Here is a 15344-nt window from a genome sequence, read left to right as displayed (position 1 = left end):
TTATTGAACTTCAAGATCCATTAACGTTTCAGACACGTTCTGCCAGACACTCACTCAACATATAGTGGTTTCCACCACCAGCTTCATCATCTACTATTACTTGTTGTCGACATAATATTAGAAGCTTCGGCTAGACATACTAAAATTGGAACAATACAGAGAAGATGCTAGAATGTCAGACGAACTGTTGCACAGTGCCCTCTCCTGACACGATGGACTAAGACAGTGCACTTTTACTAAGATGGAATGTTCTGTAACCTCTACATACGTTCTGCTAACCACACACACGGCATAGGTCATCATCGGAGGAAACAACAGTCTTCACAGCGGAACATCTCCCTCCCCTGGCCTGGTGGACGCACTGCACACTTATTATAACCCCTCCTTCTTTTCTTTTGCAATAATTCCAATGCTAGGCCTTTTTTTCTCTTTCTTCTGCGTGTTTAAACTTAGCCATGTTCTTATAAGGTTTAAGTGAATGTACTCTACTTTTTGAGGCATTTTTATTGTTATCTCTTTTTTTTATTTTAACACTTTAATCGCCATGGGTTAAATTCATAATTTACCATCCCTCGCCAGCTCTATTTGTCTATGGAGAAGTTCCCCTTCTTTGCAGGGCTATAACTTTTTAAATTCTATTGCTAAACTGCCATTATTATGGCCCATTCAATGTCCTATATGTATTGTTCAGGGTGTAGCAACGTTAAACTTTTTCATTCACATATTCATACTAAAATATGGTCTAAAGTAGGGATGTCCCGATCGCCTTTTTTTGCCCCCGATCCGATCCCGATCATGTGATTTTAAATATCTACCGATTCCGATCGTTCCCGATCCGATCTTTCACATTAGTAATCAATTTTGACGCATTTGTGTCAGAAACTGGCGGAGCAAGAAGCCCCTCTGTTGCCTATAGTCCGGGGCGCGAGCGCGGCGGCTCTTGTTATTTACATTCATATGTGCTTCATATGAGAAATATTAAAAGTTTCAATATATGTTTGCACATTAGTATACATTCAGTGTTCGACTTACGTAATGATTAGCTCCATTCTGGTCTGAAACGCCGACGATAATCCTCAGTCACACAGCAAATAATTGCCGTTATCTGAAAAGTTAGTCTGAAAACTCCGCCTCCTGCTGCTTCATGAGTTTTTCCTCCACGCGAAATGTCCTCCTTGCAAACATTGCAATTGCTGTTGGACTGGCTTGACTTTCTATTTTAAAATGCTTAGTTACAAACCTCTAGCAGCTGCTCAACCAGTGGATAACGTTTCGGGGAGCAACGTGTTGTTGTGATGTGAGCGTCTAAAATTAAAGGGAAAGTGTTTGTTGCAACGGTGTAAATTAAAGGGGATGTGTTTGTTGTGGACAATTATTCTGCTCTGTGTGACAATAAATACATTAATGATATATTATATGTAATTTAAAACCAAAACGAAGGCCTCCGTATGAGTTTAAGAAGTGAACATGGTCATGTTTGTTGAAAAAAAAAAAAAAAAAAAAAAATCTTTTTTTGACTGCCGATTTTTATTAAAAAAGATTCCCGATCCCGATCCTCTGAAAAGCACGTGATCGGCGCCGATCCCGATCATGTGATCGGATCGGGACATCCCTAGTCTAAAGTATAAGTATGTTTATCGTTTTCTGCAGCTTTCTTCAGAACGTGATTTATAGCCACAAATGCATTATATTGATGATCAAATACAGTTTGGTAGGAATCTGTGCGAGATAAAAATGTCAACTGCACGTACTTCTAGAAGTTTCTACGCATCATCTGATGTTGACCGGATGGGCGGGGGATCGTTTATAATTCCGTGGGCAGCGTTAGATGATTCATCCAGAGTGGGTCATATTCATCAGATCAGTTAGTATAGAAAACGTTAGAAAATAACGCTGAATCTTACCGTGGCTTCCTCGCGCCGCTGGCAGATGAGCGCGGAACAGATTTTTTTCTATTATGGGATGTAGATATGCCCGATCCATTTCCAGGTTGTATAATAGTATATACGTCCAAATAACGTTGTTTATTGAGTTAGGGCGAGCAATCTATTATCCAGTGTTTCAAGATGGAGTCGCGGGAGCTATAGCGAGTGGTCGGACCACATATGGAGTGAGCACTACCGGTTCAAAGGTTAATATCCGGTTGGCGATCTGCCGATCGGCCACCAGATGACGCTCTTGAACAGCTAGAGAGTTGAGGAGATCAGCAGTGTGTCTCAGGGCTCCGGAAAGGAAATATGATTTCGATGACAGATTTTTGAAATATTGACATCAAAGACGAGTTACGGCGTCTTCGGCAGAATGAGCATGGCTCGGAATGACGTGAAAACCATAGTGTTAAAGGGAGAGTGGCTAGCAGCCACTGGAAGAATAATCTGCTAATGGTAGATTTGAGCGTTTTAGACCCTATGGTAATATGCATAGGGTCGTTATGGTTGATATGCTTGATATGGGGATACTGGTTAAGTATTTTAAAGGGGGGGAGGGGGGTGGGAATGGTGGGTTATGTGTTTTTTGTTTTATATGTTTGTATTTACGCTCATGCTCGGATCTCAACAGGACCTTAACAGTTGGATATATATCTATTATGAAGTGCTACACCAGACGATTTACACTCAGGCATACTGCAACCTGTATAGACTATGGCTAATTTAAATATCTTGATTTGGAATACAGGGGGTCTTAATATTAATCATAAACGCACAAGCGTTTTAACATGGATGAAAAGACAGGTTGATGTGGCTCTTTTAAAGGAAAACTCCAACATTTTAGGTTAGTTGTAACGTTAGTTTAGGTTTGTGTTAACATTAGATAATGTACAAAATAAACGTTTTCCGCTGCTATAGACGTCGCTCTTTTATTTTGAAACCCCCCAGAAAGGAAGTCATTATATTTGCTTTACTGACCGTCCGGTTCTGTGTTAGCTCCGGTTAGCTACGTGCAGTAGTTAGTATTATATTATCAATACCAGCCATTGGATTACTGTTTTCTAAATTGGGGAGGCTTTTAATCGTCAAGGTAAGAGGATTTTAAGTTATGGTATCCATAAACTTCAATCGGTTCGGATCCTTTGAATTAATGATGTCCACAAACACGGCTTCACGTAGAAATCACTGGCTGCGCGCAGAGACGAGTGCTTAGGCAAAAAATTGTTCCGAGTATATTTGCTTAGAAAACGTAATTGTCTAATTCAATTATTTTTTATTTCTCCACGTGGTAAATACACAGGTCACAACATGTTTACATGAACGTTTTGGAGTTGTATTTGGAGTGTATTTGGTGACTGTATACACTGTAAGGGAACGTCAGGCTATTGTCCTCCCCCACTTCCAGTGATGAAGCTAAGCTACGCTAACGGAGCGACTGTTCCCAAAGCTAAATGCACGCACAGAGACAAAAAAGGTATGTATCTTCTTGTCTAACTCCAGGGAAGATGTTAAATAAGCTAATTTCCCAAAATGTTGGAGTTTTCCTTTAAGTGAAACGCATCTTTTATTGGCTGACAATGTAAAGCTGGCGGATAAAGTATATCAAAACATAAGCTCCTCCTCCTTTGGCACCAAGTCCCGTGGGGTAGCTATAGTAACTAAACGGAAGTTGAATATTAAATTAATAGACATATGGTCTGATGCAGATGGTCGAGTAACTATTGCTAAGATAGATTACTTTAACAGGAAAATTGCTTTGGTAGCGGCCTATGCCCCTAATGTTTATGACGCTAACTTCTAGTTTCAAGTTTCTTTAATAGTTGTCATACAGAAGTACAGAATACTTTCATACAAAATGCTTCTTACTGTTACGCTCCAGAGACTGTGCTAGACAAGATAGTATCAAACATAGTATACGTGTAATTTAGAAGAAGAAAAAGAGGTCAGTGTTCGGTATAGACATATGTACAATGTTCTGAGTTACCATATAATATACAATACTATGCAGTGTACTAATGTACAGTACTATCTAGTGCAAAGCAGAAATGGGATGAGGTACAATTTAGGTACAATTTACAGTAAGGTGTACGAGTTGTAGTGCAGTCCTTCATCAATAAATATAAAGTGTGGGGAGTGGGTGCTACAGTGTGTTTGTTTAAGTGAGTGTGTGCGTGTGGATGTGTGTGCTATGTGCGTTTGGTGGTTGTTGTTGTGTAGTGTTCATTCATTGTTCGTTTAGCAGCCTGATGGCCTGGGGATAGAAGCTTCTTCTGAGTCTTTCTGTGCTCGCCTTGAGACTCCGGTATCGCTTGCCTGACCGCAGCAGTTCAAAGAGGCAGTTGTTCGGGTGACTGGAGTCTTTAATGATTCTCTTAGCCTTGCCCTTGCAACGCTTGTTGTAAATGTTCTGGAGGGTGGGGAGCCCCCCTCCAATTGTGCGTTCGGCTGAACGTGTCACTCTTTGTAGTCTGCTTCGGTCTTGTGCAGTGCTATTCCCAAACCAGGAGGTGATGTTGCCGGTCAAGATGCTCTCTATTGTACATGAGTAGAAGTTCTTAAGGATCTTCTGACTGACTTGGAACTTCCTTAGGCGCCTGAGGAAGTAGAGGCGTTGTCGTGCCTTCTTCACAACACTGTCAATGTGTGTGGTCCATGTCAAGTCCTCGGATATGTAGGCTCCGAGGTACTTAAAGCTGTTGACTCTCTCAACCGGTGCCCCGTCGATGCTGAGGGGGCTGTAGTCCTTGACCCCCGACCTCCTGAAGTCCACAATCATCTCCTTTGTTTTGCTGACGTTCAGGGAGAGGCTGTTTTCCTGGCACCATCCCGCCAGGACCTTGACCTCTTCCAGGTAGGCCCTCTCGTCGTTGGCAGAGATCAGGCCCACCACCACTGTGTCGTCAGCAAATTTGATGATTGTATTGCTACTCCGCTGAGCCACACAGTCGTGTGTGTACAGGGAGTAGAGGAGGGGACTCAGAACACAGCCCTGGGGGGCCCCTATGTTGAGGGTGATGGATGAGGAGGTGCAGTTGCCTGCTCTCACCACCTGGGGTCTGCCAGTCAGGAAGTCCAAGACCCACTGGCAGAGGTCATAGTTCAAGCCCAGGTCCCTGAGCTTGGCTATGAGTATGGAGGGGACTATGGTATTGAATGCCGAGCTGTAGTCGATGAATAGCATTCTCACATAGTTCCCCTGTCTCTTGTCTATGCTTCACTTACTAGAACGATGAATGAATGAATGAATGAAAACTTTATTTAACAGATTGCAGAATGGGTACAATACAGTACGGCTCAATACACACAATTGTTAAGGGGATGCAGACCTGAGAAAGACGTTTGTCTTGTTTACATCAGGGTCCCCCATTTTCAATTCATAGACATTTATGACATACACAACATACATGACATTTATGGCATAGGGACATATAGGTATTTAGTACTGATACATTTGTGACATAAACGGTATTCAAATATACAGTACTGTTACCCCTAGATCCTGACAGAGTATATACATATGATGGGGAGGGGACTGTACTTTAGGAGGGGGTGGGTGGGTGGGTGGGAGAGAAATATACATACGGCGGGGAGGGAATATATACATGCGGTGGGTAGGAGACTGTATTAGGAGGTGGTGGTTTTTTTTTTTTTTTTTTTTTTTTACTTTGGCCATTCCGCTGGCTCTTTTTTGCGTTTATCGCATTTACTCTGGTCAAGGATGACCGACAGAAACAGGCTGAATGGGGTACAGATGGGGGGAAGACACTCTGGGAAAGGCACGGCTGCAGTCCGGGATTCGAACTCGCTAAACCCCAGATCCGTGACGAGCACGGTTGTCCCCGGCGCCGAAATAGCGCTCGAGGTACGCGGTGAGCTACTGGAGCTCCCTGGTGGTGGGGGTTTTGGGCATTTACGGTGGCCAGTTTCGAATTGCAGCCTCCCGTAGGTGCTCTTTAAGAGCGGTTTTGAATGTGGGTAGGGATTCACATTCCTTTACAGCTTTGGGTAGGGCGTTCCACATTGATGTGGCATAATTGCGAAACGTGTTTAGTCCCTTGTTTGAGCCGAATCTGGGTTTAACATGATTTGTTGAGCTTCCTCTGGTGTAGTGGTTGTGGTATTCACTGACCTTTGGGAAGTATTTTGACATGTACATGGGTACCTTAGTCATATAGTGCATCTTGTAGACCAGGCCCATTGCAAGTTGCTGTACTCTGTCATCTACTCTAAGCCATCCTAGGTTGTCAAAGTGGGCAGGGGTGAGGTGGGTCCTGGGGTTCAGGTCAAGTAGTAGTCTGACGAGTTTGTTTTGTGATGTTTGTAATCTTGTTTTAAGCGCCTTTGAGGTGCTTTGGTACCATGAGGTGCATGCATAGTCGTAGTACCCTTGAATGAGTGCTCCTGCTAGAGTCTTCAGGGTATTCTTGTTTACCAGAGAGGAGATCCGGTACAAGAATCTAGTTTGTTGGTTGACTTTTTTTATTACATTGGATGCCATTTTGTCACAGGAAAGATTTGCCTCTAGGATGGAACCCAGGTATGTAATTTCGTCTTTCCTTGTGACAATATTGTCACCCACTGTAACTGAGAAGCCGTCGGTCTTGCTGAGTTTGTTATTTGAACCGAAGAGAATGGACTCTGTTTTGCCAATGTGTAATGATAGTTTGTTATCAGCGAGCCATATGCAGATTTTGCCAAAAAATTCTAACTTGTCACCAACGCACCGCAGGCTCCACAGCAAGGCGGCGAACGAGTTGAGCTAACCGTCGATGTTAAAACAGGGGGGATTACGGCTGCATAATGCCGCGGCAACCTCTATGCACCGCTGCCGCTCCGCTCTGACGCGGGGCGTGCTAGGCGTTGGCGCGGCCAATCAGGGAAAACGCGGAAGCACTCTTGGGCTGGGATTAAAGAATAGGCCTCCCCTCCAGGTAGGATTGCATCCAGCTCACTGATAAACTATCAAAACCAATTGCTTTTAGCTTGTCAATCAGAATGGAGTGATTGACAGTGTCAAAGGCCTTTTGTAAATCCAGCATGACCATGCCGCAGTATTTGCCCGCGTCCACCTCGTTTGATGTGGTCGTTCAAATAGAGGAGGCATGTGTCAGTGGAGTGGGACGTTCTGAAGCCAGATTGGAATTCGTAGAATAGATTTTTTTTCCGCCAGGTACTTTTCGACGATGCTAGATCTCCGTGAGTATTCATTTATAATTGGTACGGATTTTAATGCCATCTGGGATCCCTTGATTGATAAATCTAGTCTCACCACAACCTATGACCAGAAACAGTCCTCTACGGCACTACAGGCCTGGTCCAAGGACACAGGAGTAACTGATTTGTGGCGATCGCTCAATCCAACGGCGCAAGATTTCTCCTTTCTCTCAGCAAGACACGGGACCTTTTCTAGAATAGATTATGTTTTTGCATCCCCTAGACCAGGGGTAGGCAACCCTAGGCACGTGTGCCTGCATAGGCACACGGGGGCATTTTCATAGGCACAGGGGGCAGCATTAAAAAAAAAAAAAAAAAAAAAAAAAAAAATTGCTTTTAAATATTATAGTGAAATATTTTGCACTGTTGTCGCATTTATCTTGTTGAAATCCTCCCACAGGTTCTTTTTACTACCACATATTTAATTGAGACCCTTTATTTGTTTATTATTAGGGATGCTCGATATTGGCTTTTTTACCGATACCGATATTCCGATATTGTCCAACTCTTAATTTCGATACCGATACCGATATCAACCGATACCGATATATGCAGGGTTTCCCCCCAAAAAAACTGAATAATTTCAGGTAATTAATTATTTCACTGGATGCATTCAAAAGGCTTTCTAAATGTAAGCATTATCTGTGCAAAATATGATAATTAAAAAAGTTAAAATTAACATTACATATCTCTTGTTGTTGAATTAAACCAACATGCATACTTTTGACAATAAATAAAATAAGAATTGGTTCTTACTTGCTTGCCTGGGTAAATAAAGGTTAAATAAATGTTTAAAAAAAAAAAAAAAAAAAAAAAAAAAAAATTACCGATACCGATATTTTCCGATATCACATTTTACTGCCGATATCGGCCGATAATATCGGTCGGCCGATAATATCGGACATCCCTATTTATTATTTCAATTTAGCTGGAAATACATTGCTACATCATTCAGTAACATTTGCAGAGCCTTATAACAAAAACATTATTACGGTCACCATTGTGACCAGTGGGATTAATCAACAAATTGTATTATTTATTTTTCTATTTCATTGAACATTGCACATGTTAAAAGCAATTTTTTTACTCAAAATATGAGTATTACCAAGTCAACTTGTGTTCTTAAAACAATGACAATAAACATAGTTTTATTAGGTTGAAATAATGTGGTTGTGTACTTATTTTTCTGTTAACTTATTATGGATTGAAAACGGAAAACCTTAATGCACAGTAACTGAACTCAATATTTTTAAGTTGTGGTAACTTATTATTATTAATTTTTGTACAGTGTAGTCTTGCGATCAATCAAAACTTATTTACACGATATACCTCACATTCACCCTCCATTCACATCCTGGTGTTCTCCTGGTGTTCTCCATTAGGCCTGTAGGTGGAGCTATGACAGCACACGTACAGTACACACACCGATGGTGTGTGATGTGTCCAAAAATGTATGGGCAAATGTGAGTGAAATGGTTGCACTGTATGCAGCTGTTTGTCTGCATTGCATCCCCCCCCCCCAACTCAGATTTAGGGTTGATACAACCATCATAATAATATTGTTAATAATAACAATAACAATAATGATGTAATAATGTAAAAATTATCATTAAAAATACCTGATTATGAGAAAAAAAAATTACGATGCATGGAATATTGTTGAGGCACACTAGTTACAACTATATTTCAAACAGGCACTCGATGTCAAAAAGGTTGCTGACCCCTGCCCTAGACCATAGGTGTCAAACTCATGGCCCGCGGGCCGCCATGTCATTTGATGTGGCCCCCAAGAGCTCCGGCAAAAAAAAAATAAAAAAAAAATTTAAACATTAATCTTGGGTTAAAAAATAGCCGTGTTAAAAGAATTGTGGGTTAATGCGTTAACAAAGCTTTAACTTTGACAGTCTTAGTTATTACACATTCTTACACATACATGTATGTTGAACATCTGAGGTATTGATGAAGTAACAAAGGAAAAAAGCCAAAAGCACTTACTCCTCAGACATTCTTTGACAATTTTACAGCCCAAAATATAAAAAAGATCCAGGCGGAATAGGTAACAAAGGGTTGAAGAAATATTGTCTGAACTGTCAGATGCAAACTGGCTGTGTGACATAACCGAGCATCTCGCTCAATTGAATAAGAAGCTGTAGGGACGCAAACAAGTCCCACCCAAAACTTTACCAATATAGTTGTGAACTGAGACAACCCTTATTTTGTTATTTTTTAGTACAGTTACAGTTGTGTGTTCATGCAGACACATAATAGCAATTTCATTACGAATTGAAAATGGGGGAACCTGATGTAAACAAGTCGAAAGTCTTTATCTGGTCTGCATCCCCTTAACAATTGTGTGTATTGAGCTGTACTGTACTGTACCCATTCTGCAATCTGTTAATTAAAGTTAATTAAACTATCTTCCATTAGTTGGATGTATGGCCTCTGCAAGGTTGTGTGCAGCCATTTGTTTTTGTAACATCTGCTACATCTGTCCCACGTGTTCTTTGCAGCTCACAGTTGTTATATATATATATGGGGTTCTGATAAACTAAAATGATTTGTTAAAACAACATATAGCTAACATATATTTTTACATCTATGCAAAATGTATAACTTGAATAAGTAATAAATACAGAAACAACATGTTTAACAATATGTAAATGAGTAGCTACATTTATTTTACATTACATTAACATTTATACGGTCTTTGGCCCTTTGAGGGCAACCATAATGCTGATGTGGCCCTCTGTGAAAATGAGTTTGACACCCCTGCCCTAGACTATTTGATAGCTTTAACGTTGAAATGGGGCCCATTGCACTGTCAGACCACAAGTATTTACTCCTAAAGGGCTCAACAGTAGAATGACATCCCAAGCCCCAAGATGGCGCTTTAACTCAACACTGTTGAAAAACAATGAATTCATCCTGCAATTTAAAAATAAACTCATTGAATACCTGCAGTTAAATGCGGGATCGGTACAAGACCCCAGAACTTTATGGATCTCGGTTAAGGATTTTATCAGGAGTAACACTACTATCTTTGCCTCCAACCTCCGCAAGAAACGTCTCTCCAAATTGGTAGAACTGGAAGGGCTTTTCTCTTCGTTGTTCTCCTCTTTACAACGCAACTACTCGAGTCGACTGGAGTTTCAAATAAAAATGTTGAAAAAGGAGATTAACTCCATTTTAAGACAACAATCTGAATTTCAAATACACAGAACAACATTATTAACATTATTACTTTCATGGCTCTAAACCTAGTCACCTACTAGCTATGAAGATAAGGTCCAGTGAACAATTTGCGGATATACCTGCCATTAAGGACCAACAGGGGATGGTTAACACCGACCCCAAAAAAAATCAACAAGACCTTTCGTACATTTTATTCTAACCTGTATGAGTCAGAAGTGATCTTCGATCATAATAAACTGGAGGAATTCCTTGATCAAATTAACTTACCACAACTCTCAGAGGAAGACGCTAAACGGTTAGATGCACCTATTACACTAGAAGAACTTAGGGATAATAGGGGAATGCCGCCCCTGGATGGGACGGCATTCCACCCGAACTGTACCTCTCATGCTGGGATATAATTGGACCCCTATTACTTGATATGATTTTATACTCAGTCAAAGAGGGAAACTTTTCCAGGGATGTCAATATGGCACTCATATCTGTCCTACTTAAGAAAGATAAGGACCCCACAGAATGTGGCAGTTAGTCCCTTAAGCCTCCTCGGAACCGATCTCAAGCTGTATGCTAAGGTACTAGCCATCCGACTTCAAAAGCATATGACATCTTTAGTCCACCCTGATCAGACAGGCTTCATAAGAGGCCGCCTGATCACGGATAATATTAGACGGTTACTGCATGTGATAGATGCCAGCAGGCATGCCACACCTCCTACGGCTGTGTTATCCTTAGACGCGATGAAGGCCTTTGACAGGTTGGAATGGTCTTATTTATTGGCAGTACTTAGAAGGATGGGGTTAGGTGATGGGTTCATTCATATGATCAAAGTACTATATACAGGTCCATCGGCCATGATTTTAACTCTGCTCTCCACTCTTCCCTGTGTCGCGCTCGTCCAGACAGGGTTGTCCTCTTAGTCCCGGACTATTTGCTCTATCCCTTGAACCTTTAGCTCAGTACATAAGACAATCCCAATCCATAGCACCAATCTCAATTAAGGGCACACAACATCACATTAGCTTATATGCAGATGATGTAATCTTGTTCATGCAAAATCCCTACCAGTGTTAATTTTGTCAACGAAAATTATGACTAAATATGGTAGTCAACAAAGTTTTCCCCCTGACTAAATCTAGACTAAAACAAAAAAGACAAAATCGAGACTAAAACTGACTAAGACTAAAATGCTCAGATCTGTAGTTGACTAAAACTGACTAAGACTAAAATGAAAAATAAATGAAGGTGACTAAATTTGATAAACGAAAAAGGAGCATTTGACACATGACTAAGACTAAAACTATTGGTTTGATTATGTCTTATGGTGTATATATGTGGAGCACTTCTATGCTCTATATGTATATATATATTATTTTTGTACAACCAGGGGTCATGTCTGCTTCACATGGGCTGTGGAAACGTTCGGTTCACTTTACTGTTTTTGTTATTTTAAGACTGGTGAGGGTCTTTAACTGTTTACATGTAACTGATCCCAATAGAAATTAATGTGAATTTGACTGACTGTAACGGTACATAGAATTGCATTACAAAAGAATAAAATGCCTTTTTTTTCATTAACGAAAACTAGACAAAAATGTCATCCGTTTTCTGCGACTAAATCTAGACTAAAACAAAAAAGACAAAATCGAGACTAAAACTGACTTAAGACTAAAATGCTCAGACATGTAGTTGACTAAAACTGACTAAACGAAAACTAAATGAAGGTGACTAAATATGATGAAAACGAAAAAGGAGCATTTGACACATGACTAAGACTAAAATAGCTGCCAAAATTAACACTGCTCCCTACCTCATCTTCTCAAAGTAATAGATGATTTTGGTAATCTATCGGGATTTAAGATAAACTGGCCAAAATCTGCCTTCCTTCCACTCAATGTGACTGCGAAGGCTACCTCCCTCCCAGCAAATATACCAATGGTAGAACACTTTAAATGTCTTGGAGTTGAAATATTCCCCACTATTAGCCAAACGGTGAAGTATAATTATTCCGGATTGCGAGACAAGATCACAAATGACTTCGGCAGGTGGTCAAAATTAAAAAACTCATTACAGGCCCGAGCGTCAATAGTTAAGATGAATGTTTTGCCCAGAATTAACTTCATCAGTTCGATGTTGCCGTTACCCCCCCCCCCCCCCCCTGCTGGTTACTGGCAAAAACTACACTCCGCTGCATATACATTTATTTGGAACAACAAACGTCCACGATTAAAAAGATCCACTGCACAGAGAAATAAAACCGACGGGGGTTTAGCCTTTCCAGACTTCAATTATTACTTTAAAGCGTTCTCTTTAAGACCACTGATCACCTGGTTTGATTCTCAAGCATCGGTATCCTGGAGACCATTAGAGGAGAATATAGTGGCACCACATAGACTGCAGGATATAGTATACACCAACTTATCAATTAAGCAATGCAACTTAAGATTTGGCCCTCTTATTACACATGTGATCCAGATATGGCGTGACACAGAAAAAGTGTACTAACCAACATAAATGGCACAGGCATTCTCCCCTATTTAATAACAATTTACTCCTTATTGCACAACAACCTATCAGATATCCTAGATGGGAAAAGAAAGGCATACATACATTGGGGGATGTCTTCGATGACCATGGTTTCCGCAGTTATCGAGATATATTAAACAAATTTAACCTCACCAGTTCCACTTATCTCTTCTATCTACAAATAAGAGCAGCTTTGAAGGCTCACAGAGTCCCATTAAATATTCCACTTGAGCACCACAGATTTCACAAATTATTTTATGACAAGGAGACGTCGAGAGGTTTTGTCTCTGACTTTTATCCCCACTTACTTACATCCTAGACTTGGTTTGGAGGAAGGATATCCCAAACCTGGAAGCAAATTTTGATTGGGATGTAGTCTGGGAAAATGTTCGGCTCTCATCACGCAACCCAGATCACCAACAGATTAATTTTAACTTTGTTCATAGGACTTACCTGACCCCTAGACGATTGCACTTAATGGGTCTCAGACCGGACTCTCTATGCTCCTTGTGTTCAAGCGATGCTATTGGAACATATATGCATATGTATTGGGAATGCCCTCCTGTCAAAACTTTCTGGGAAAATGTCACCACTCAATTATCAGAATTTTTGTCTCTGACCATACCGATACTGCCTTCTGTATTGTTGTTGAATGATGTTTCTCAGTTATCAACCTCTGTACATGTAAAGAGACTCATTTTGGCGAGTCTTACGGCTGCAAAAAAGTTGATAGCGTCACGCTGGATTCAACCGGATAAAATGTGCCGGAAGGTATGGGTTCTTACCTATCTCGATGTGATTTATCTAGAGATATCTACTGCACAAAAAAGGTGTTAATGAAGCCAGCATAGCAATCTGGTTAGCTGTGGTGGATAAGATAAAGGAACGCAGATAAATTATGAATTTCCTGATGCTGAATGAAGTAGTGGATGTATAGTCCAAGTGGGGGTCCTGAGGGGGGAGGAAGAGCGAGCAAGAGCCCATGTATTGTAATGTATTGTATTGTATTTATTATTTTTATGTCTTTTAATCTTTTAATCTACTTTCATTCTGATTTAATTACTGGACTGTTATTATTATTTCTGTTATTGTCCTGTGATTTATCGTTGATTATTACTGTTATTGTATCGTTTGTCTTGTTTTATGTAAAAAAAGGGAAAATAAAAAAACATTTGGTCAAAAAAAAAGATAAGATAAAACAAGACAAGAAAAGATAAAACAAGATAAGAAGATAAGACAAGATAAAACAAGATAAGATAAAACAAGACGCAACACAATAAGATAAAACAAGACAAGACACGATAATATAAGATAAAACAAGACGCAACACAATAAGATAAAACAAGACACGATAAGATAAAACAAGACACGATAAGATAAAACACGACACGAATAGATAAAATAAGATACGACAAGACAAGAGATGAGATACGTTTTTCCAGACACATGAACACAGAAAGGAGCAAGAAAGAATACATTTTTTAAAATAAAATAACCCCAAATGTTCAGCCAATCACAGCCGATTGTGACCCCTGGTACTTACAGCTGCTTCCTGATGCGTGAGGACACCAGCTGAGCAGACTTCCTCTTGGAGCTTCTTGGTGTCATGGTAACAGGCAACATGGGAGAGTTCTCATTGTCCACTTCCGCTCTGAGAAAAACAAACACAATAAGGTTATAATACCTGGGCCCTGTTCCTCGTACCTGGTTCAACTAAGTCGATCAAAAGTCCTATTAGCCAGTTTAAATTAACCCGATGATTAAAGTCAGGCTATCTCGGTTTCTCAAAGGCTCATTCGGGCTCAAACCATCTTGTTAATTCGAACCAGACTTCAGTAATCAGGATAATTGCGCGTGGCCGTCTTAGTTCAAAAGGGGGAGGTGTCGATCGCCGAAACCATGATTTTCTAACGGAAAAATATCCCAGACAAGTTAAATGCATATCTACAGGCAAAATTTAAGTCCCTCATTACCCCAATCAATCCGATTATATTTCTTTAAATGTGCCTGCTGGCAGTAGGCTTAATGGAATGAATCATCGAATGAGACCTTGCAAGCGAAAATTATTATTTAAAGTTTCAGAATAAGTAGATAAAAACAAGCCCAAAGAGTATCTAATTGATACAAATTAATAGATACTTATGAGGATATCTGTACTGTATGCGCTTAGGTATCATGTACTATATAAATACATAGTTCCCAAAGTTTTTAAGGCACGACCCCCAAAATAACAGCGCCAAAGAGACGCTACTATTATAGGAGGTGGTTGAAACATGCAAACATTTGCACGCACTAATAAGCGTTGGAGGCTATTAACAGTTTCACTATTAATCAGGTTTTTTATCTGTTTCGGACATCATCCATAAATGCATTTAATTGATTAACCTTCAATACCAGTCATGTTCATCACCCTCTTTTTCATCATCAGATAACAGTGCTTGAACAGATTGATGCATTTTCTCAAATTCATTCATCAAAAGCTTGCAA

The 15344-nt window shown here is 40.2% G+C and overlaps 1 protein-coding gene across 1 annotated transcript in view; it reads right to left on the bottom strand.

Annotated features, from left to right (window-relative positions):
• Positions 1 to 15344, bottom strand: part of orc1 (origin recognition complex, subunit 1) — a gene marked incomplete at its 3' end in the record, with an annotated part of 105451 nt that overhangs the window by 53313 nt on the left and 36794 nt on the right. The window contains exon 12 of the mRNA XM_084307598.1: positions 14401 to 14508. Coding sequence (XP_084163724.1) covers positions 14401 to 14508 — 108 coding nt within the window. The remainder of the gene's footprint in view (positions 1 to 14400; positions 14509 to 15344) is intronic.

The sequence above is a fragment of the Notolepis coatsorum genome, assembly GCF_963971535.1.
Source record: "Notolepis coatsorum genome assembly, chromosome: 2".
NCBI lineage: Eukaryota > Metazoa > Chordata > Actinopteri > Aulopiformes > Paralepididae > Notolepis > Notolepis coatsorum.
This window is presented reverse-complemented; position numbering and strand designations above follow the sequence as displayed.